Raw genomic sequence first — 22,809 nt, forward strand, 5'->3', positions numbered from 1 at the left:
GGCTGAGTATAACAAAGAGGCTGGACTGTAGAAGGTGGGGATTAGCTATGCCTTTGAATGCATCAGTGTTTTCATGGTAACTCGAAGTATGGCTTTTTTCACAGGGGTCATGGCATGTTACCTTACAAGGCTGAAGACCAAACAGACTTACTCATGGGTTGGCAAGCCATTATTGGATAAAAAACGGGAGTACCAAACCTACAAGTGAGTGAGTGATGGTTACCTTCAAAACAACAGATTCTTATGCAGAACTGTTGCATAAATTGTATTCAGGCAATTGAGGGTTGTATTGTGGGATGGTGTGTATGAATTGTTTGTAAGGAGGGTTTTTATCTGATGAAAGAAAAATATTAGCAGAAATCTAGGAGTTAATGATAGGGATGAAGTTGTGATGGGTCTACAAAAGCTGATATGCATGACAATATTTATGATGAATTTTATCTACCTCTTAGTGGCCGCAAGATGAGAATTGTTGTATAGCTCTGCACAACTTGATAGATATTATAATCAGAAGGCACTTTATAGGTAACTGAAGGCAGTCAAGGATTGCCTTAAGACCTGTAGATTTGTCACCAGTGGTGAAACGACTCATTGAACTCAGGTGTCTGCTCTTACTTAGGGCTGAGTGAACTGCTTTCCCAGTCAGATAGTTGGTCGTCAGAGCCATTTTGGCGTTTAGATCTTGGCACACCTCTAGAGATTTCCTAACACATTTCTCTGTTGTTTCCTAGAGAAATATGTGTGAAAATGCAAGGTTGTTCTGACATTCACATCCGGGTTGGACAGTTTGTATTGATTGAAGGGGATGATCATGAAAACCCATATGTTGCTAAATTGATTGAGTTGTTTGAAGACGGTGAGTCTGGGCTACATTAAAAACCATTCCTTGTCAGAAGTGATTGGAAAGTGTGGAGGGGAGGCTGTTAGTTCTGCCCTCACAGAGGCATACACGGCATCTCAGATTGTGAGGTAGAGTCATGGGAGTGTTAACGACTCCTTCTTCTACCTAGAAAGCCTCACTCCCTGGAGTATTACTGGGTAAGATGAAAGTCAGCTTTTTCCTTTGTTGTTGTTGTTGCTGTTGTTTGTTTGTTTTGCTTGTTTTTTTTTAAGGAGTTGGTAAGAAAGACCATTAAGGCAGGGTTTTGGTGATGGAGTAAAAGACTGAATTTGGGAAGAAAAGGAAAATAGGAGATTTACATTTTCGGGGGGATGTGTCTTAATTTTCTCATGAGGAAGATAGTAACTTTTTTTTTAAGATTCATTTTTTTGGAAGATGGTAACATTTTATAGCTGCAGTTTCTTTACAAGGCTGAATTGGGAAGGTGTTTAGTTATTTAGATATTAGTTGGGAATACAAAATATACTTCGGGGGTTTTACACAAAGGATGTTGTATGTAAGTGTTGCAAAGGGTGGAGGAAAAGGTACCATTTCTCAGAGAATAGTAAGAGCAAGAAGCCTCTGCCATCTCTAGGCTGGAGAAACTCAGGGAGTTCTCACCAGTCCCTGGGAGCCTCAGTCACCACCTCCCCGATGTTTGTGGCTAACCTGCCCTTTGAAAACACAAGAGGCATGCACAGAAAGGTGATGATGGGGTATAGCTCCTGAAGAACGAGAGGAAAGATGGCAATTTAGAAAGTGCACGTAACTTTCTCCCTAAGGAAAGGAAAGCAACTACTGTCTGACACGGTGGCTTGATAGTCCTGTGGCAGTTTATGTGCCCATGAGAAGGAACTGATAGAGTCAGTGGCTAAAGGTGTTTTACACTACTGAACAAAGGAGCCATTAACTTCCCACTATGGGGAGAAATCCCATCCAATATCCACTAGATGGGAGGTACGTTTGCTGAATTGGGGCAGTGTGTACATTTTAGAATCCTTGTCCCCATGTGAGGCTGCACTCTTGCCCTGAAGACACTTAAGAAGAGGCGGACAATAAGAAACCTGAAAATTGCTAATACCTGTGTGCTGGAAGTCATCTATTGGTGGTAGATGGATTCATTCTTGCTAGGATTTTGTTGTTGCTGTCTGATGCCTTTATAATCACTGATTGGCACGATTTGTCTACTGCAGATTAGAGTAGTTGTCCTGAAATATCTTCTGTAATTTTTTTTTACAAGTGTTAGCATCATTAGGAAGTAAAAAACCCAGAAGGAGTTGAGTGGAGTGGGGTTAAATTGCTACCCCTTGGCCCTGTAATCTTTGACCAATTATTTAAAGAAGCTTGTAGTTTTCTTTCTTTGGCAGTCGAAGAGGGGGGGCCACAGCACCTACCTAGCAGGATTGCTGTGACTCTAAAAGATGGTGTAGGCAGAGGCTTGACATGGTATCTGGCATAGGGGAGGTACTCGACAAAATGTACTCACGTTTTCCTGTGTTTCTCCCCATTCTGCCTAATTCTTCCTAGATTCTGAACCTCGTTCTAAGAAACGTGCCCGAGTGCAGTGGTTTATCCGATTCTGTGAAATCCCGGTCAGTAAGCAGCATCTGTTGGGCCGGAAGCCTGCTGCACAGGAGCTGTTCTGGTATGATTACCCTGCGTGTGATAGCAACATCAGTGCCCAGAGCATCATTGGCCCCGTTCAGGTAGGTGCTGCCTTGATTGTGGGTTTATCTTTAAGCTTTTCTGTGATCTCAAAAATATTACTGGCTTCAGTTTACCCTATGGGCAATGCATTTGTCCATGTCACTTCTCTGCTTTCTTATCAGCTTCATGTTAACAAATTTTATTGAGAACATGGATTAGGTGTCAGGAGCCACCTGAAAGTGACGTTTAAGTTGCGACTTCAGGGATGAATAGGAATTAGCCAATACTTCCCTGTGGAACACTACATTTAGCTGTGGTTATAGCTGGCATGAAGCATTGGGAAGTTAAATACTCTCTGCTAACAGACTTCTCTGAGTGCATCAGTATCGAATGTGCAGTTGCAACAGGCAAATAAGCAGTGGGATTTTGTAATAAATCAGGACCTGCTGTGTGTAGGCTGGACTGAGGCTCTGATCTGGAAACTAAGTGTGTGAGTAATGTCTAGAGCCCCTCAAAGTAGAAAGTGGGTAGATAGGTGGGTGGATGTGTGGGTGGAGCAGAGACTGGTGTGGCGTGACTATAGTGAATAATCTCTGAGTTCAGTGAGACATGGAGGAAAACGGGAATGCAGGACTGGTAGCAGAAAGAGGATAGATTTGGGGAGCCAGGGGGATGCGCTTAGACATGGTCTGTAGTGGGCTGGTGGTGGAAGCCAGAGTTGAGCAGGCATTGAAAATTCAGGAAATTAACCCTACTATGGCATTGACATGTTACTGAGTGGTGAGCAGGAGAGCAGCTTTAGAGAAGTTTGTGTGGGACAGTTTCACTTGGGGGCAATAAAATGGACTAGAAAAGAGAACCCTGGAGGATATGGATATCTGCCAGGAGTTCTGGAAATAATTGATGAGTGAAAGAATATATAGTTGAACTAGGATGATAATGGTTGAAATTAAGAGGTGAAGCCAATAAACATTTCAAGAAACAAAACAAGGCATAGTTTATGTATTTCATGACATCTTTAAAGCCATTAATGGTCAAATGAGTGCATGCTCATATTTCTATCAATGTGTCCTGTGTCTGTCTCTTTCTATTGGAACCATAATGTTTTAAGTACATATGTAGAGTTACGTGATTTTTTTTTATCATAGCTTTGATGGAACTTTCTTTGGCCTTTGTGCTCCCCTTCTTTCTCTTCACCTGTACTTCCTAAATTCAGGTGGTGGCTTTGGCCCCAGATGAAATCTTTCCCTTGCATATGAAGAATGAAAAAATATTTTTTGTGAAACTATGCTGGAATGAAAAGACATTCAAACCACTGACCCCCAAAGTACTTGCGGAGTTGCGTGAAATGAATGAAAGTAGTCCTGAGTGCCAGAAGTTCGTGGAAACGACGACAAAGAGCGTAAAAAGCCCTTCCTGGGACACAACAGAACATGTGGTCAAAAGGATTGAATTTAGACACTCAGCCTCTAAATCTCGCCAAACCCCACGTCCTGTCACACCCGTTGCTAGGAAGAGGCTGGAGCTTGGCAGTAAGTGTGGAATGGGTTGCAGTGGGCAATACTAGCGCTACAAGATTAGGATCAAATACGTGCTACAATGTGGAGTTGGTGCAGCAGCAGGCCAGGTAACGATAAGGTGGGACACGTGTTCAGATGACACATTGTATAAATTTTACCATTTTAGTCATCTTTACGTAACAATAGCTGTGTTATGATTATTGTGCAACCATCAAGGTCATCTTCCAAGCGTGAAGCTCTGTATCCAGTAGGCTGTAACTCACCCCTTTCCACAGCCCTTGCACACCATCTTCTTATTTCTTGTTTTGGACTGCTCCAGGTAATTCCTCTAAGTGGAATCCAGCAGTGCTTGTCTTCCTGCCTCCATTTATCGTCATGTGTCAGGGCTCACCCATCTTGCTGCATATGTCAGTTCCCTTTCTCTTTACGGTTGAATATACTCCGATGCATGTATGTATCACTTTCTGTTTATTCTTCCATCCATTCAAGAGCTCCTTTGGCTATTAAAAATAATGCTTCCATAAACAGATTGAACAAATGCCTTTGGAAATTTTGCTTTCAGTTCTCCTGGGTATATAATAGAGAACTGAAGTTGTTGGATCATATTGCTAATTCTGTGTTTAGCTTTTTTTTTTTTTAGATTTATTATTTTTTTTATTACAAAAATATACAGAGAGGAGAAGAGATAGAGAGGAAGATCTTCCATCCGATGATTCACTCCCCAAGTGAGCGCAACAGCCGATGCTGTGCCGATCTGGAGCCAGGAACCGGGAACCTCCTCCAGGTCTCCCACACGGGTGCAGGGTCCCAAAGCATTGGGCTGTCCTCGACTGCTTTCCCAGGCTACAAGCAGGGAGCTGGATGGGAAGTGGAGCTGCCGGGATTAGAACCGGCGCCCATATGGGATCCCAGCGTGTTCAAGGCAAGGACTTGTAACTGCTAGGCCACCATGCCAGGCACTGTGTTTAGCTTTTTAAGAAACTGGCACGAAAGCTCAATGGCTAAATCCTCACCTTGTAAGCGCCAGGATCCCGTATGTGTGCCAGTTCATGTCCTGGCTGTTCCACTTAGCAAAGCTACAGGTTCATGGCCCAGGTGTCTGCAGAGGCTCTAGGCTGGGCTAACCAAAGCCAAGAGTTGGGAATACAATCCAGTTGTCACCTGTAGGAACCCAGTTACTTTAGCCATGACCACTGCCTCCCAGGGTCTGCCTGCGCAGACAGGAGCTGGAGCTGGGCAGAAAACACAGGCATTCTGGGGTGGGACTTAGCTTCCTAGACTGTGAGCCCCAAACAGCTGTGCCTACTTTTGTAAAGTTTATTTATTTTTAAAGTCACAGAGAAGGAGTGAGACAGAAAGAGATCTCTAAACTTATTTGAAAGACAGAATGTTTGCAGAAAAGAGATGAAGAGATTATCCATCCATTGTTTCATTCCTCAAATTGATGCACTGGTCAAAGCTAGGCCAGACAGAAGCCGAGAGCTTCTCCCAGGTCTCCCAAGTGGGTGCTGGGGACATCTTCAACTATTTTCCCAGGTGCATTAGTGAGGAGCTGGATTGGAACTGAAGCAGTCAGAACTTAAACTGGCACCCACCTGGAATGCTGGCATTGCAGGCAGTGGCTTAACAGGCTGTGCCACAACACCAGCCCTGAAATTCCCGTTTTGACTGTATACTGTGGAAGTGTTTTACAAGTGCATTGAACTGTTAACTGCCATCGTCAGAGAGCTACCTAGATTGTAGGCAGGAAGCATGGAATTATCACAGCATTGAATAATAAGTGCCTCTATATAATCTCAGTGGGTGAATTCAGCTGTCATGAGATCAGGGGTTCTATCTAGCTGGGTGCATGACCACTGCACTGTTGATGGTGATGTCTCTCTCTGGTTTAGGTGTCCCGCAGGTAGCTAACACTAAGAATTCTCAGCAGCCTTCCTATGACTCCTTGGACTCTCCAGGAAGAACTAAAAAGAAGATGGCCTTGTCTGAGGCCACCTTATCTTCCAAGCGCTCTCATCCTGACAGCCTGGGTACCTCGTCTCCAGTTCTGAATGGCCCAGAGAAAACCAGGAAGGTTCAGCTCCTCTGTGCCCAGGACGACAGCAGCAAGACTCCGCCCAAGCGTCCCATGAGCCTGCGACCCCGCATCCCCTCCTCGAGAGGCGGAGACAGCAGTGACAACAAAACGCTGTCCCCTATCGGCGGGGGACGCAGACCCTCCATGGTGCCTTCCATCATTCTAAAACCAGAAAACATCAGAAAGAGGTGAGCAGGGGCATCACTGGGTTCCCACAGAGCAAATTCAGATCCTTCACATGACGCCAAATGTGCAAAACACAGCCACTGACCTGCTTCTCACAGAAACACAAGGGCACTTTGCAAGAGATCTCAGCCTCCTTCTCAGGCCTTGTGACAGGAGTCTGCATTTTGAAAAGCTCTTCCATGAGCCTGACACCTAGCTGTCATGTAGGGATTCCTACTGTGGAAAGAAATTTCCTTTCCTGTATTGCTCCACAGTTCCAGATTTGAAGATTGATTTACTGATTGGAAAGGCAGAGTTAGAGACCATCCGTCTACTGATTGATTCTCCGAATTGCCATGGCAGCCAAGGCTAGGCCAGGCTGAAAACAGAGGTTTGTTTTGTTTTGTTTTTTTTTTTTTAAGATTTATTTATTTATTTTTTTTTATTGGAAAGGCGGATAGACAGAGAGGAAGATCTTCCGTCCGATGATTCACTCCCCAAGTGAGCACAACGGCCGATGCTATGCCGATCCAAAGCCAGGAACCTCTTCCGGGTCTCCCACGTGGGTGCAGGGTCCCAAAGCTTTGGCCCGTCCTGGACTGCTTTCCCGGGCCACAGGCAGGGAGCTGGATGGGAAGTGGAGCTGCCGGGATTAGAACCGGCACCCATATGGGATCCCGAGCGTGTTCAAGGCATGGACCTTAACCACTGCGCCATCGCGCCGGGCCCAAAAACAGAGGTTTTAGTCAGGTCTCCCATGTCGGTGCAGGGGCACAGACGCTTGACAATCTTATACTGCTATAGCGCAGTACCGACCCCCAGCAGTCATTCTTTAAGCATTTACTTATTTATATTTGAGATGTAGACGTACAGAAAGACAGAAAGATCTTCCATCTGCTGGTACAATCCCCAAGTGGCCACAACAGCAGGAGCTGAGCTGATCTGAAGCCAGGAGCCAGGAACTTCTGGGACCCCCATGCAGATGCAGAGTCCCAAGGACTTGGACCGTCCTCCTCTGCTTTCCCAGGCCATAAGCAAGGAGCTCGGTGAGAACTGGAGCAACTGAGACACACTCTAGTGCCTATATGGGATCCGGGCACTTGGAGGTGGAGGATTCGCCTGTTAAGCCTTGACACTGGCCCCTTAGAAGTTATTTTTAAAATCAGTCCCCCTCTCTTCCCAGCCCCAGATAGCAGAACTAGAAGATACTACATCTGGAACAGACTTTCAAGTTTGACAGTACTAAAGCTTATAGGTAATGGGCCTCTACAAATAGAAAATCTTGAGCCAGAAATATTTTATTTCCTTCCTAGATACTCTGGTGCCTGGTGCATGATATGTTGGAGAATAAATGGCCTATATCAAATATATAGATATAGCTATATATCTGCTAACCCTGAGCCCTGGTAGAAAAGAAATTCATAGATAATCAAAAGATGTGATTGTGTATTTTGGTCTGTAAGAGGTGCTGAGTTTGAATTAAATTAAAAGTTTAAAGCAAACTTTGATGAATTTGAATCAAGCCTCAAGCGTGTACATTTTAGTTCTTTGTGTAGAATGAACAGAAGCTGGTCAGACCATCCGACTCTTCTACCAGCTCTTCAGATCCCCTGTGTGCCCCACGCTTTCCCTATAAGCTGCCTGTGATGTGTTGCAGGGAGGCCAAAGACCCAGGAGCCCAGAGTGCGGCTGCATCTACCCCCCATCGTGTCCGCAGGAAGAGTTCTCTCTTGACTATGAATCGGATTAGGCAACAGCTTCAGTAAGTCTTCTATGGGCTTAGATGGTGCCTATGCTCCCGTAATCACTGGGCCCAGCCAGATGGCTGCTTGGGTGGGATACCGCTAACAACTGTGATTCTTGTAGAACTAGATTTAAATCCTGGGATGGTTACTTAATCTTTCCGGGCCTCAAGTTTTTATTTATAAAATAGGAAGAATAATGTACAAGCTACAATGTTGTGGGGGTAATGACACACTAAGTGGCTAGCCTGTGTTAGTAGCAAGCGCCCAAGAAACACATATCGACTTAGAACAGCAAATACCAGGAAATAACCTGTTGCCACTGTCCAGGTTTCTAGATAATGTTAAGTGTGAGCAAGAAGAAGAGTTTCTGTCCACATCAGAGACTTCTGAGTCCAGCAGTGAGGGTGAGGAGGAAGAGGCGGCCACACCACGCCTTACACGGAGATCAACCACAAGTGTGTCCAGGAACCGCCAGTATTCCTCGAAGTCATCCTTGCAGACTCCTTCCAAGACACCACAGAAATCGGTAAGGTTCCTTTAGGGTTGTTTTGCAGTGGAAAACTCTTAGTTGAAAGTCAGGATTGCTGAACTACACAGTTACTCAGTAGCCACAGGATTCTGAGCCCACATTATTCAAAGCTACTCCTGTTGGAATATTCATGGAGAAAAGTACATGAGTAGGGAGGGGTTCGGGCCTTGGGGTTGGGGGCAACTGCCACTCCCTGCAGTGTGGTGGCTGTGGGGGTGCCCCTGCCAGGTCGAACCTAATGTTGGGGACTCAAGCCAAAGACACTGCTGGAAGGCAGTGAACGAGTCCTTGGCCTTGGGCAGCCAGTGCACCAAGTGGTGCCAGGCTTTGCTTGCTGGCAGTAACTCAGGTTTTTAAGTTATGTAGTTGCTGCCTGGGGACACCCATGAATGAGGCCAGTTTTAATGTAGGTAAGAGGTGAATTTTGGGTGATTCCCAGTGACAGGGTCATGAAAGTTTCAGGCGTGTGTGGGGACTGAGACCAGATGGTTTGGAGGGAAGTATCCAGAAGATAATTTGGGTTAGACAGATTCATCAGCCCAATTAGGAATCCAGAGATGGGCTGTTAGCATAGAACATCACTGATCGCCACACACCAGCCCACACCAAAGCTATGGAAGGAGGCCTCTTTGGCAGTATTAGGTACCATTACTTGACTGGGTGGTGGAGTGGTGGAGTGGTCGGTCACATTTGGCAAGGTCAAGACACTATCCAGCACGCGAGAGAACTTGGTCTGGGGGTAGACTCTGTGGGGTTGTGTGGGCCCAACCCTGTGGAAATACAAGTCCCCCTGGTTAGCTCGCAAGCTGGGGTTACAATGGACTAAGCTAGGAGTGACCATGCCACCTGCCATCACTCACGGGTAAAGGAACCCACAACAGTCTGGGCAGGTCAAGGCAGCAGCACCCAAATGTGCATCCTAAAACAGAATGTAGGGTGGGCCGGGCTGCAACTGGAAGAGGGCAGAATGGGCAGGGCCAAGCAAACCTTAACTCACAAGAAAGAACAGAAATCAGGCTGGAGCACAGGTCATGCTGATTAGGCCCTTGCCCCTACTGATCTGCGTGAGACAGGGATGCTAAGCCACAGCATCATAGCAGGGACCAGGACAGGTGAAGGGCTCTGCCAAGCAGAGTCGGGGCAACCACTGGCCTGCATGTTATCCTAGCCTGGGAACAGGCCCAGTTGGAGAGCTAAGGGGACACCCTAGCTGAGTTGAATTTCCCACCAAGGAGCGCATGGGCTGGAATGGGGGCTGCGTTGTGATCAGGATACGGTTGTAGTCTCCCCAGCACAAGTATGAACTGGGATTGAAAGCACGAAACCGACCTAGACTCCAGCACCATCTCTTGTGCTATGGAGGACCAGGGTAGATGTGGGATGGACTAGGCTAGGTCTCAGCCCTTACTGAACCATGTGTGAGCTGTATGTGGGTATGGAAGAGCCGTGGCTCGGTTGAAACATCCAACAGTAAGAACCAGATTGGGCTGAAGGCTAGTCAGGAAAAGCCACTGTTCCTGCTAGGACAGGACGTGAACTGAGTAGGGCTGGCTCATGGATCCACTGCTATGTGCAAAATCTGGCATTGGAAGAGGTTCTGATGGAGGAGTCTGGGCAACTCCTCTGGCAGGACACAGACCCAGCAACTAAGCGCAAGAAGCACAATAGAAAACAGCCCAGAATAGGCTATGGAAATTATCCTACTAGCATACATTTGGCATAGGTTGGGGGCAGACCAGGCTGAACCCATTCACATCACCCGCTGGCAAATCCAAGCAACAGAACAGAGTGGGTTGAGCCAGGTTCGGTTGCGACACAAACCAGTACACATTAAAGAATGCCAAGGTGAGATGGGCTGTACCAGATGTGGTTGCAGCGCCCAAACAGCAAATGTGAAAACCGGGGGGGAGGAGGCAAAGCTAACAGGGGAATGTGGGATCCCTTGCTGGACAGCTACTTCCATTGGAAACTGTGAGTCGGGATGGGGGCAGACCAGACCAGGCAGGGCTACAACACCTGTGGACCTCATGTGAGCTAGACAAGAGAAGGGCCAGAGTGGGCTGAGTGTTCCAACTGGTGCAAGGAAAAATTAGAGTGGGTAAGGGATGGTTGGGTTTAGCCACAGCATCAGCTGGCAGAGGCTGGCACTGGGAGCTAATTCTGTCAAGTCAAATGCCAGAACCACCTGGAGAGTACATGATCCGCAAGTGGGAGTGGCCTAGTAGGGAGATAGTGGGCACCTCCCTCAGGGTTGCCACTCCCACTGGAGAGCACGAAAACCAGGACAGGGGTAGGGGTGACTAGACAGAAAGGCACCTGCCAGTATGTTTTAGCTGGATAATAGGTTGGTTTGGTTGAACTAGGCTTCAGTGCCCATTGACATGTATGAGAGCTGAATGGGATGTGGGACAGACTGGACTACCTGCGGTACTGGCAAGCATGGGAACCAGGATAGGGGGCAGGCCTGGTGGGGGTAATGGGGAGTCGCCCCAACTAGGCTGCCGCTGCAACTGGTTTGCGTGAGGACTGAGTATGAAGTGGGCAGAATCGAGGTGGACTACAACACCCATTGGTTCACAAGGAAGACAGGGCTGGAAACAGAACTGACCCAGCAATGCAACAACCAGCATGTGCATAAGGTGATTGGGGTGGCAGACTGTGCCAGACACTGCACTAGCAAACTCACGCAAGAATCAGGTCTGGGATCATCTCAGATGAAGTTTCTTTGGGGATCCCGCCAACTGAACTGCTGATCTCAGAACCCCAACTATGAAGAGACTGTCTGTCAGTGGATTCTGAATAGGTTTCATCTTGTGATTGGAACGGTGAGATTGGCAGCAATTCAGAACTGTTGAACTACCAAAAGTGCTTGAGCAAGACCCTCGGAGTGTGCCTCACGTTGGGGATCTGTGATGGGTGGGAGGCTGGGTGGGGCTTTTCCCCTGACCGCAGATACAGGGAAAAAATGATAATATTAGTGTGGAAACAATGGTCTTACCCACTTTCACCCTGTAGCCCTTGACCCTTTGTACCCTAATCAACTATGTAAGATTATTTAAAAAAAAAAAACCCTGAGTAAACACTAGTACTAAAGTGAATCCAGCAGCTAGTGTTTAAGTTGTTTTTTTTTAATTGGGTTTGTAGTTCAGTAGCTAAAACCTGACATTGTATGTACCAGCATCCCCTGGAGCAGTCAGGATACAAACTGGTGTCTAAATGGGATGCCAGTGCTTGAAAGTGGATGATTAGCCAATAGCCAATGTGCTGGTCTCAAGTTCTTTTTTTTTTTTTTTTAACATGAATTTGTTAATTTGAGACAGACAAAAAAGGCATCATATCCAGAATGCCTACATTGGCCTGAGCCAGGCAGAGGCCAAAGTTTATAACTGTGACCATAACCTAGGTCTCCCACGAGGTTGGCAGGGACCCATCTATGTGAGCTATCACCTGTGCCTCCTAAGGTGTGCATTAATAGGAAGCTGGAATCAAGAACTGGGGATTGAATATAGCCGCCGCCACCCCCCAGTGTGCGATGCAGGTATCGTAACTAGCATCATGGCTGGTAGACTAAGTGCTCAACCCTCGAGTTGTTTGTTTGCTTGTTTCAAGATGTATCTATGTTCATTGCAAAGGCAGATCTACAGAGAGAAGGATTTTGCTGCCACAATGGCTGCAACTGAGCTGATCTGAAGCCAGGAGCCAGGAACTTCTGAGTCTCCAATGAAGGTGCAGGGTCCCAAGGCTTTGTGCCACTCTCAACTGCTTTTCTAGACCACAAGCAGGGAGCTAGATGGGAAGTGAAACAGCCGGGACACAAACTGGCACCCTTACGGGATTGTGGTGCTTGCAAGAGGAGGATTAGCCAATTGAGCTATCCTGCTGAGCCCCAGACCTACTTAACCAGAGTTCCTCAGACCTGCAGAAAGTTCAACTTCGGTGTGATTTGATTGCATCTCTTGGGTCCTACCCCAAAGTAGGGACATGGGCTGCGGTCACTTGTAACTGATAGCTTCTAACAGTAAGGTTCTAAGTGTCCTCTGCCTGTGAAGCAGTTATGCTAGCCTGACTGGGTGTTGAGGGTGGATGGAGGGAGGTGCTTCCCAGCAGAGTACCTTGTGAAGATACTGTGGAGAGGAGGCTGGCAGGAGCAGGTCTGCCTGTTGAACCTGCAGCAAGAAAACAGAGCAGCTATAGCGCCTTGCCCAGGAAGTAGCTTCGGATTTTGGGTAGAAAAATTGGACCAGGTTTCTCCAAAAGTATTATGTCTTGGGATGTGGAAGTCCTGAGCTAAGGCTTTAGTACATTTTCAAACAAACCTAGACTGAGCTTTTCGGAATCAAACCCAGCATGTGCCTCCCTTTGACCCTGGGCATAGCAGTTCAGGTATTTTACCATCCCCTCTTCTTTCAAGATAATATTTAGCCAATACTGTTGTTCTTAGATTATAATTGCTTGCAAACCTTGATATTTAGTGTGAATTAGGAAGGAGAAATCATGTTGGGTTTGGGGTATGAGCAGAAGTATGTGATGTGAGATGAGGGAAGAAGAATCCTGCCACTTCACACAGGAAGGGACTAAGGGAGCCCGCTGCCTCTGTGCCTTTTAGCATATCTGCAGGTGTGTTCTGGATGGCGTTTGCTCTGTTTCCCTTCTGACATATGTGTGTTTGCATTTGAATATAGCCTAAGCCACGCACACCACGTCATGCCAACCCCCAGATCCGCACCAGAAAACTGGCTGCTCAGAGTCCAGGCAATGTGCTGGAAGAGGCCCGGGTAAGGTAAGTAATGCTGGCTCTTTCCAGATGGGCAGAAATGATGAGGCCTCTACTTTTGTTCACCTACAGCCAGAACAATCTGTAAACACTTGTGTACCTAATAAAGAGTAAAAATAAAAGGCATGTCTGTGATTGTTAAGGAAGTAAAAACCTTGTAAAGAATGTGCGGTGGGGCCCGGCGCGGTGGCGCAAGTGGTTAAGTCCTCGCCTTGCAACCCCGGGATCCCATATGGGCGCCGGTTCTAATCCCGGCAGCCCCGCTTCCCTTCCAGCTCCCTGCCTGTGGCCTGGGAAAGCAGCAGAGGACGGCCCAAGGCTTTGGGACCCTGCACCCGCGTGGGAGACCCGTAAGAGGCTCCTGGCTTCGGATCGGCATAGTATCGGCCCGTTGCGCTCACTTGGGGAGTGAATCATCGGACGGAAGATCTTCCTCTCTCTCTCTCTCCTCTCTCTGTATATCCGCCTTTCCAATGAAAAAATAATAAAAATAAATCTTTAAAAAAAAAAAAAAGAATGTGCGGTGAACCAAGATGGACACCCGGTCTCGGGGTGGAAGGTCGTTAGCCAGGAGGCTGCTGGGTCATAGTACCTTGAGAACCAAGAACCATGTGTGGCTGTCTTCAAAACTCACAAAGCTTAGGAAAGGAAGTCTCTGGTGGGAGGATTCTGCTTGATCTGAGAATGGAGCCATAATCTTGCCTTTGGGACTGAGTTTCCCTGAGGAAGTTTTCTATTGAGAAGGTGGACTCTTTGTACAGCCCCCTTTTCCTTCATTTATTGCCAACCATAGGCTGCATGTTTCTGCTGTCCCGGAGTCTCTGCCCTGTCGGGAGCAGGAGTTCCAAGACATCTACAACTTTGTGGAAAGCAAACTCCTGGACCACACTGGAGGGTGAGTGATGCCCAGGTGGGACAGATGGTACCACAGGATTATAGACAAAGTCAATACAGAAACCTAAAGCTTCTAGAACAGCTTTTGCTGCCAAAGTCCTTCTACTCAAGTAGAAATTCTGCCTTTCAAAAAAAAGGAAGCTGCCTTTTTTGGGTAGTTGGCAGGCACACGGCATCAGCCGTGCTTGTGGAATGAGTGATTTTTCTAGAAGTAGGTCCTACCCTGACTAGCTTCCCGAGGTAGCCCTTCCTGTGCCCACCTCCACCTTCCAAGGGTCCCAGCCCTTCCTTCAGCACTTAGTCCCACACTCCTGTTTGTTATGGCAGGAGGTGGCCGGTTGGCCCAGACTTCACCCACAGGAGTTCCCTCCTTGCCCTAGGTGCATGTACATCTCTGGGGTCCCTGGGACTGGGAAGACGGCCACTGTGCACGAGGTGATACGCGGTCTGCAGCAGGCAGCTCTCACAAATGACGTTCCTCCCTTTCAATACGTTGAGGTCAATGGAATGAAGCTGACAGAGCCCCACCAAGTCTACGTGCAGATCTTGGAGGTAGGCACAGCTTGTTTGGGCGTTTTGGGGCAGACACATCATAGAGGCTTCCTGAGTTTTGTGTGCATATCACATGCTTAGCCCCCAGGAGGTGCTGTCTTTGTGTGCTGATAGCATTGGCAAGGCAGAATTCCTGCCTTCTAAGGCCTAGGAGCCTAAGAGCTAGGTGATGGGAATGTTTAACTGCATGGTGGCAGAGGGGGAAGCCAGGGTTTGAACTGGGTATGAACTCTCTCATTGTTAGCTCTTACCCCAGAGCTGCTGGTGACCAATTACACAATTACATACTAATTATACAATTAGTATAAGACTAATATCAGGAGAATTGTAGCTCAGAGTTGGATTGATACATGGTAGGTAACTTGTAACATAGGCATCCCTTTGAGCATCAGTTCATACCCTGGCTATTCCCCAGTGGGCAGCTAGAAAAGCAGCAGGAAAGCTCAAGTGCTTGGGTCCCTGTCACCCTTGTGGGACACCCAAATGAAGCTCCTGGTTTTAGTCTCACTTAATCCTGGCCATCACAGTTATCTGGCGAGCGAACCAGCAGATGAAGATTTCTCTATCCCTCTATCTATAACTCTTGCTTTTGAATAAATAATTAAATAGAATTTGAAACTGCACAGACTTTGTGTAGTATTTGGTGCCTTCACTGTCCTTCCAGGTTGAGGTTCAGATGAGAGTAGAAGGCAGAGTAGGGCAGACAGAGGTGCTCAGGGCTCCCTGCTCTTACAGGTCTCACTTTGTCCCAGATGATTAAATCTTTACAGTTCACCACGACTGTTTACTCCCCCATGCAGAAGCTGACAGGCCAAAAGGCAACGGCCAATCATGCGGCAGAACTGCTGGCCAAGCGATTCTGCACCCAAGGGTCCCGACGGGAGACCACTGTCCTGGTTGTGGATGAGGTGAGCAAGGACTGGAAAAATGGATGCACTTGGCTGTAGTGCTGCAGGAGCACATGCTAGGTGGGAGAAGCCCTGGCTCTCTTCTGCATTGATCAGAACCCCTTGTCCACTCACTTGCTGACTGCTCTGACAGTGTGACCTGGGAAATACATGCTCCTGAGGCATGGGGGAGCAGGGCTTCACTCTGGGGCTGCAGCTCGTTCCGTCTGCATGACTCCGTATGCTTTGCCTTGGCAGCTCGATCTTCTGTGGACTCACAAACAGGACGTAATGTACAATCTTTTTGACTGGCCCACTCACAAGGAAGCCCGGCTGGTGGTCCTGACCATTGCCAACACAATGGACCTCCCAGAGCGCATCATGATGAACCGGGTCTCCAGCCGACTGGTAGGTCCTAGGACAGTTCTCAGGTTGTTCTGTGTTGCGGTCTCTGTAAGATGGACAGAGTTCTACAAAGGAAATATAGAAAATTAATGTAAATGAGATAATTAAGAAATATAGCTATATGATTTATATATTGCAATGAAAAACTGTTGCGTGGTTTGCTGCAAATGTCCTATTCTTTACACTTGTAAGCTTTACAAAGTCCTGCAGGCTTCATTCTTTCTCAAAACATATTAACATCTATCGGGCAGTGTCGCTACTTGCAGGATGGCTGTGGGCCAGGTGAATGTGACGTCCACCCTCACGGGCCTTGTCCGTCAGGAAGAAGCACAAACATAGATAAATCCAGGGACTGCGACACCTGCTGTACACTTCAGTTAGATCACCTCTTCTGTGTTGTGATTCTGAATATTCTGGAGGAATAAAAGGTTCCTCTTTTTAAAAAGAAAATCAGTCTTAAATTTTGGAGTAAGCTGCAGTAAGCTATGGTGTAACACGTCAACACATGTGAGCAGCAGGAACTGAACTTAAAGTCCCATGAGACAGAAACTGGCTCTGGAAGGAAGAGGGCACGGGGAGGACATGTGAACAAGAGCATCATCTCAGAGCCCAGACCAGCACCCAGAAGGGATCCCGCTGCATGCAAGGCAATGAGTTTAGCCACTAGGCTGACATGCTGAGCCCCAACGTTAACTTCTTAATGAAGAAAGAGAATATTCTCACAGTGCAGCTGCGAGTACAGTGCTTGTAAAATCCACAGTAGTGCCCAAGGCCTTGCCACTCACTGACCAGCCATCGCAACTTCACTACCGGGAAACCAGACTTTCCATCTCCTTATCTTTTCTTTGTCTTGGAACAACCCAGGTCCCCTGTTCTAGTTTTGTACATGAGTTTATTAGGTAAAATGAAAAAATAGGGCCCGGTGCAATAGCCATGTGGCGCAAGTCCTTGCCTTGCACGCACTGGGATCCCATATGGGTGCCGGTTCCAATCCCGGCGACCCCGTTCTCCATCCATCTCCCAGCTTGTGGCCTCGGGAAAGCAGTTGAGGACGGCCCAAAGCCTTGGGACCCTGCACCCAGGTGAAAGACTTAGAAGAGGAGGCTCAGGCCTCTTGGCTTTGGATCGGTGCAGCTCGTACCATTGTGGCCACTTGGGGAGTGAATCAACAGACACAAGATCTTCTTTTCTGTCTGTCCTCCTCTCTGTATACCTGACTTTCCAATAAAAATAAATAAATCTTTAAAAAAAAGAAAAAAGAATTTGAGAACTATCGACCCACCGTATAAGAGTTGCCACTGTTGTAACAGCCACCATTGAAAGCAGTGATACTCCTGGGCTGAAAAACAAATGGGCACATGGGACTTGGGAGCCAGCTTTGGTGACCTAGGCGCTCCGTGAACTCAGTCCTCTGTCATCTTGGCTCCCCAGGGTCTCACCAGAATGTCCTTCCAGCCCTACACATACAGTCAGCTGCAGCAAATCCTTGTGTCCCGACTCCAGCATCTGAAGGCCTTTGAAGATGACGCCATCCAGCTGGTAGCCAGGAAGGTAAGTCACCTTCGGGAGCCCTTGGTTGCACCCACAAGCTGAGCACCTACTGAGTGTAAACTTTTATACTTGGTATTCTGGGGAGGAAGAGAAATTTAGGAAGCTTGGTGCAAATAAATAAATCTCCCGAAGGAGATCAAAATTTAAAAATCGACGTGCTTGTTTAGAAGGCTGTTGGCACTGCAGGGTCCCAGGAATTGATTGAAGGAGCAAGCCATTTCTCTAACTTAAAGAGCATGAGATCAAGTCAGGCCCTTGGGCTGACGCGTGTGGAAAGTGAGGGAAAAGGCATCCCGTCTCGGGGTTCTTCTCAACAGTTGGGGGTGTTACTAGTTATCTTATGAGGCCCTTCTGCAGTTTAACTGAGATCAGGTCTGTAAGGTGTCCAGCAAGGTCCTGCTCCAGGCCAGGGCTGAGGCTGCTCCTCAGCTTAAAGAGCAAGCCAGCCAACACAGTTCCTTGAGCACTTAAGAGAATTATAAAGTCACTTGTAATTTTGTCTTGCCTGAGCACTAACCGCAGCTGGCTTTGGCAGCAGTACAGTCTGTACACCTGCCTGAGCTATGACCTGGGCTTGTTGGGCTGCGTGCTCTGATGAGCCAGGGGTGGGGCCTGACTCTGTGGCTGCTCTGGCTTCAGAGCTGCTGTCTCACCCACCTGGCGCTATCCACATGCTCAGACTCTTGCCTGAGAGGCCCTGCTTTGTATTGAGGTTGTCTCTGTCTTGTGTAGAGCCTTGTCTTGCTGTCTTGCCCGTCTACTCTGAGCTAAGAGTACAGATGAAAAGGCTACCTGGGGCTCTGAGCTCGCTGTGGAGTCATCAGGTTACACTTCCTCAGTAATCCTGAAGCCACACTTGATGGGAATGGGGGAGCTCATGCCACCTGTGCCTTTTTAAGATCCATTTATTTGAAAGGGAGAATCGCAGAGAGAGTTCTTTCTTCTGGTCCACAGTTGGGAGCGTTACTAGTCATCTTATGATGACTAGTTCTGCAGTTTTGCTGAGATCAGGTCTGTAAGGTGTCCAGCAAGGTCCTGGTCTAGGCCAGGACCTTGTGGCTCCCAAGTGGCTACAAGGGGCTGGGCTCAGTCAAGTTGAAGCCAGAAAACTTATTCATTCATGTCTTCCACATGGGTGCAGGGACAATCCTCTGCCACCTTCCAGGCAAATCAGCAGGGAGTTGGATGGGAAGTGGAATAGCCAAGACATGAACCAGTACCCATTTGCTTTACTTACTATACCACTATACTGCCCCTCACCCCACCCTGCCATGCGCGCGCCTCAAGTTGGTTTTGAAAAAGTACCACTCTTCAGTAATAAAACCTCATATTCCATACCTAGCACAATGGTTTAACTGGCTAATATTCTGCCTTAAAAGCACCAAGATTTCATGTGGGTGCCAGTTCTTGTCCCAGCTGCTCCACTTCCTATCCAACTCTCTGCTTGTGGCCTGGGAAAGCAGTATAGGATGGCCCAAATCTTTGGGACCTTGCACCTGCATGGGACACCCGGGAGAAGCTCCTGGCTTCAGATCGAATTAGTTCAACTCTAGATATTGCAGCCATTTGGGGAGTGAACCAGTGGATGGGAGATCTTTTTCTCTGTCTCTTCTCTCTATAAATCTTTCTTCCCAATAAAAATAAATAAATCTTCAAAGAAAAAAAAACAAAAGGGTATGGCATAATGTCTCAGTGGTTAGAGCCTCATTTTATAAGCTCTGAGATCCCATACGGGCACCAGTTCATATTCCAGCTGCTCCACTTCCCATCCAGCTCCCTGCTTATGGCCTGGGAGAGCAGTGAAGGATGGCCCAAAGCCTTAGGTCCCTGCACTCAAAAGAAGCTCCTGGGTTTTGGCTTCATATTGGCTCAGCTCTGGCTGATGGGGACATTTGGGAATTGAACCAGATGATGAAAGATCCTTCTGTCGGCCTCTCCTCTTTGTAAATCTTATTTGCCTTTCCAATATAAATAAATAAATAAATAAATCTTTAACTTTAAAAAAAAAACCCTAATGTCCCTAGATTCCAAAAAATTTTTTGAAGATTTGTTTACTTTTTATTGGAAAGGCAGATTTACAGAGAGAAAGATCACTCTCCATTGGATCCTGGTACATGCTAGATGAGGACTTTAGCTACTAGGCTGTCATGTCGGGACCAACTATGAATTCTTCACGTGCTGCCACGGAAGCTCATTTATTCTTTCATTGCAGATTCTCCCAGCCTACCCTGGCCAACTTGGCCTGGCTGTGTCTGGGCTCCACACCTCTCCGCGCCTGGTGGTTCCCCCCGCCCCTCCTGACCTGGCCACACATCTCTCTCCTCGCCAGGAATGTTGTCTTTCGTATTGTCACATAGCTGTCATAATCATGGGCCAATTCTCTTCTTGTTTTTTTATTTCTTGAGAAGTGAATAAAGCTGAGACTTTCTGCTTTTTCCATTCTTGAGTAAATTGTAAATTCAACACAAAGGTTTGGCCTCGGGGATTAAAGACCCAGGTGTAACATAATGATTGCTGTCTATAAGGCTCGCAGGCAGGGCCGAGAGCCTCATAGCAGGCCTGCGTGCATTCCCAGCAGTGCTCAGGAGCACAGCCTTCTCTCGCAGGTAGCCGCACTCTCCGGCGACGCACGGCGCTGCCTGGACATCTGCAGACGGGCCACAGAGATCTGCGAGTTCTCCCAACAGAAGTCCGACTCCCCCAGCCTGGTCACTGTGGCCCACCTCATGGAGGCTGTGGATGAGATGTTCTCTTCCTCATACATCACTGCCATCAGGTAAGACACTCTGACTCCTATGTGCAGACCTCGCCAGGAGAGCAGCAGGGAGGGCCCCGTCCTGGGAGCCCTCAGCAGTCACACATTGCTTTTGCGTTCATGAGAATGCACAGCTGGTTTGGGGCTGTTTTTAGGGGCATGGTCAAGTTGGGAAGCAGAAACCTAGGAAAATCTGAGAACACTTGAGCAAGGAGAGAGCTGTTTCTGTCACACAGAATGACATACTCAGCAGGTGCAACGTGGAGTGTGTCTCTGAGATGACGCTCTTGCTCTAGATGTCCTCTGCACGGCCCCTTGCTTCCAGAGCCAGTTCCTGTCGCATGGGACACACCTGGTGCCAGAGAATGTAGCAGGAAGCATTTCCCAGTTTTCTCTCCCTCTAAAGGCGTGGAGAAGGGGAGCGCTGTGTGGGTTTCCCTTGGCCTCGTGGGACAGGCACTTAGAACTCCCTCTGTTTCCTTGAAGGAATTCCTCGGTTTTGGAACAGGGGTTCCTGCGAGCCATCCTTGCAGAGTTCCGACGCTCAGGACTGGAGGAAGCGACATTTCAGCAGGTGACTCGTCTCCCTTTCAATTTCTCACGTTGTAGTTCAGGGCTCTGCAAACGGTCACGTGTCAATTACTGATAGCAGTTCATTATGAGAAATGAGTTACTGAGTGATTTTATCATTTTGCTACATTGAAGTATGAATTTGCAAAAACCTAGTTAGTATATAAACTTACAGAAACCTGGACTAAGTGGTCTAAGCCATTGCTCCCAAGCTTATAAATCCTTCCGTAAACGTTATATTGCCTGTTCCTGTCCTCCTGGAGCCCTGCAGGGTTCTTCTATAGAGCGGCTTCCTTCCCCTCTGCACACACTTCCCAAACACCTGCAGTGTGCCGGGAACCATGAGTGCTGTAAATCCCAAGCAGAATTGGTTCATTATCCCTGCTCCTGGCAAGCCTGTGGTCTTGGAAAACAGGAAAGACTCATAAACATTTAGTGTGGAGGAAGACCTGAGGTGCGATTCGTTTGCCTAAGGCAACGGCAGTTTCAGTACAGTGATCCCTGTTCACAGCTGCCCTCCTGCCGGTCCGGGCTTTGTGTTCTTCTCCAGCAACCATGTCTTGGCTCCTGCTTTCTGTCTCTGATACGGAAAGTGTTTACGTAGAAAAATATGACCTGAATTTTGACCGTCTAGACTGTGGAACTGTCAGCCCCTGGAGACCAAGCCTGTGGGACCACAGTGGTTTCCTGCCATGCTGTACTGAGTAACTCTCAGGAATGTGCAGTCGGCACTTTTACAGGTGAAACTGAGATCAACACAAGTGAAACAGCTTACCCAGAATTGCATATCTGGGGAAAGGATAGAACCATGATTCAGACCTGCTGTTCTCTGATTCCTGGGTTTGCCCGTTCCCCTGCATTGGATCCCCCATCAGTGCCTTCTGGAGTCCTTGGTATATTGTGGGTATCAGTTGTCTAATTTTTGTCACAAGAAGGATCGAATGAAGGGACAAGCTCACGATTACCTCTCCTCTTACCCCTCGCTTTGCTTTCTGTGTTTAGATCTATAATCAGCATGTGGCACTGTGCAGAATGGAGGGACTGCCCTACCCCACCATGTCGGAAACCATGGCTGTGTGTTCTCGCCTGGGCTCCTGCCGCCTCCTGCTCACGGAGCCCAGCAGGAATGACCTGCTGCTCCGAGTGCGGCTCAACGTGAGCCAGGATGACGTGCTCTATGCGCTGAAGGAAGAGTGAGTGTGCTTCACAGCAAGGACTGTGGTCTGCTGATTCTTACTGTGGTTACCTGCACTGCCAGCACCCTCTGCTGGAGTGCCAGTTCAAGTCCTGGCTGTTCCACGCTGCTTGGGTCCCTGCCATCCACATGCAGACACCATGGGGTTCCAGGCTGCCAGTCTCAGCCTCATGCCAGCCTGGCCATTCGAGGAGTGAACAAACAGATGAAAGGTGTCTGTCTATCTCTGACTGCTTTTCACATAAATGACAAAATTAATATTTTAAAGAGCTTCTTTTTTTTTTTTTTTAAAGAATAGAGTTGTTGTAACAAATTATACTGATTGGAAATGGTTGTGGTATGTCTTGAAATTTTCCACTAAGTTATTTTTTTGTTTTCAAATTGTTACTGTCTTTCTCATGGTTTTTGGTACAGTATACAGTCAACACAAACATCAGACTATAAAAATCAAACTTTCCAGAGCTGGCAGCGTGACTCCACCCTGTGCTGCCAACATCCTATAAGGGTGCAGGTTCAGGTCCTGGCTGCTCCACTTCCCATCCAGCTCCCTGCTTCTGGCCTGGGAAAGCAGCAGACGACAGCCCAAAGCCTTGGGACCCTGCACCTGCGTGGGAGACCCGGAAGAGGCTCTGGGCTTTGGATCAGCTCAGTTGCAGCTGTTGT

The 22,809-nt window shown here is 47.7% G+C and overlaps 1 protein-coding gene across 2 annotated transcripts; it reads left to right on the forward strand.

Moving 5' to 3' along the window:
• ORC1 (origin recognition complex subunit 1) lies at nucleotides 1–22,348 on the forward strand. Of its 2 annotated transcripts, none has more exons than XM_040978676.1 (16): nucleotides 1–204; nucleotides 732–856; nucleotides 2,408–2,586; nucleotides 3,744–4,065; nucleotides 5,955–6,312; nucleotides 7,947–8,051; nucleotides 8,362–8,560; nucleotides 13,246–13,343; nucleotides 14,131–14,232; nucleotides 14,612–14,783; nucleotides 15,584–15,691; nucleotides 15,929–16,078; nucleotides 17,507–17,626; nucleotides 20,233–20,402; nucleotides 20,868–20,955; nucleotides 21,954–22,348. In XM_040978676.1, the coding sequence occupies exons 1-16, from the start codon at nucleotides 74–76 to the stop codon at nucleotides 22,146–22,148; spliced, it is 2,622 nt and encodes an 873-aa protein (XP_040834610.1). In that variant the 5' UTR covers nucleotides 1–73; the 3' UTR covers nucleotides 22,149–22,348. The 2 variants fall into 2 exon arrangements, with proteins under 2 accessions (XP_040834610.1, XP_040834608.1); XM_040978674.1 differs by having other exon boundaries at nucleotides 3,744–4,059; nucleotides 5,940–6,312.
• Nucleotides 22,349–22,809: the final 461 nt, after the last annotated feature.

This window comes from Ochotona curzoniae, unplaced genomic scaffold (assembly GCF_017591425.1).
Source record: "Ochotona curzoniae isolate NIBS_2020 unplaced genomic scaffold, NIBS_Ocur_1.0 contig_291, whole genome shotgun sequence".
Taxonomy (NCBI): domain Eukaryota; kingdom Metazoa; phylum Chordata; class Mammalia; order Lagomorpha; family Ochotonidae; genus Ochotona; species Ochotona curzoniae.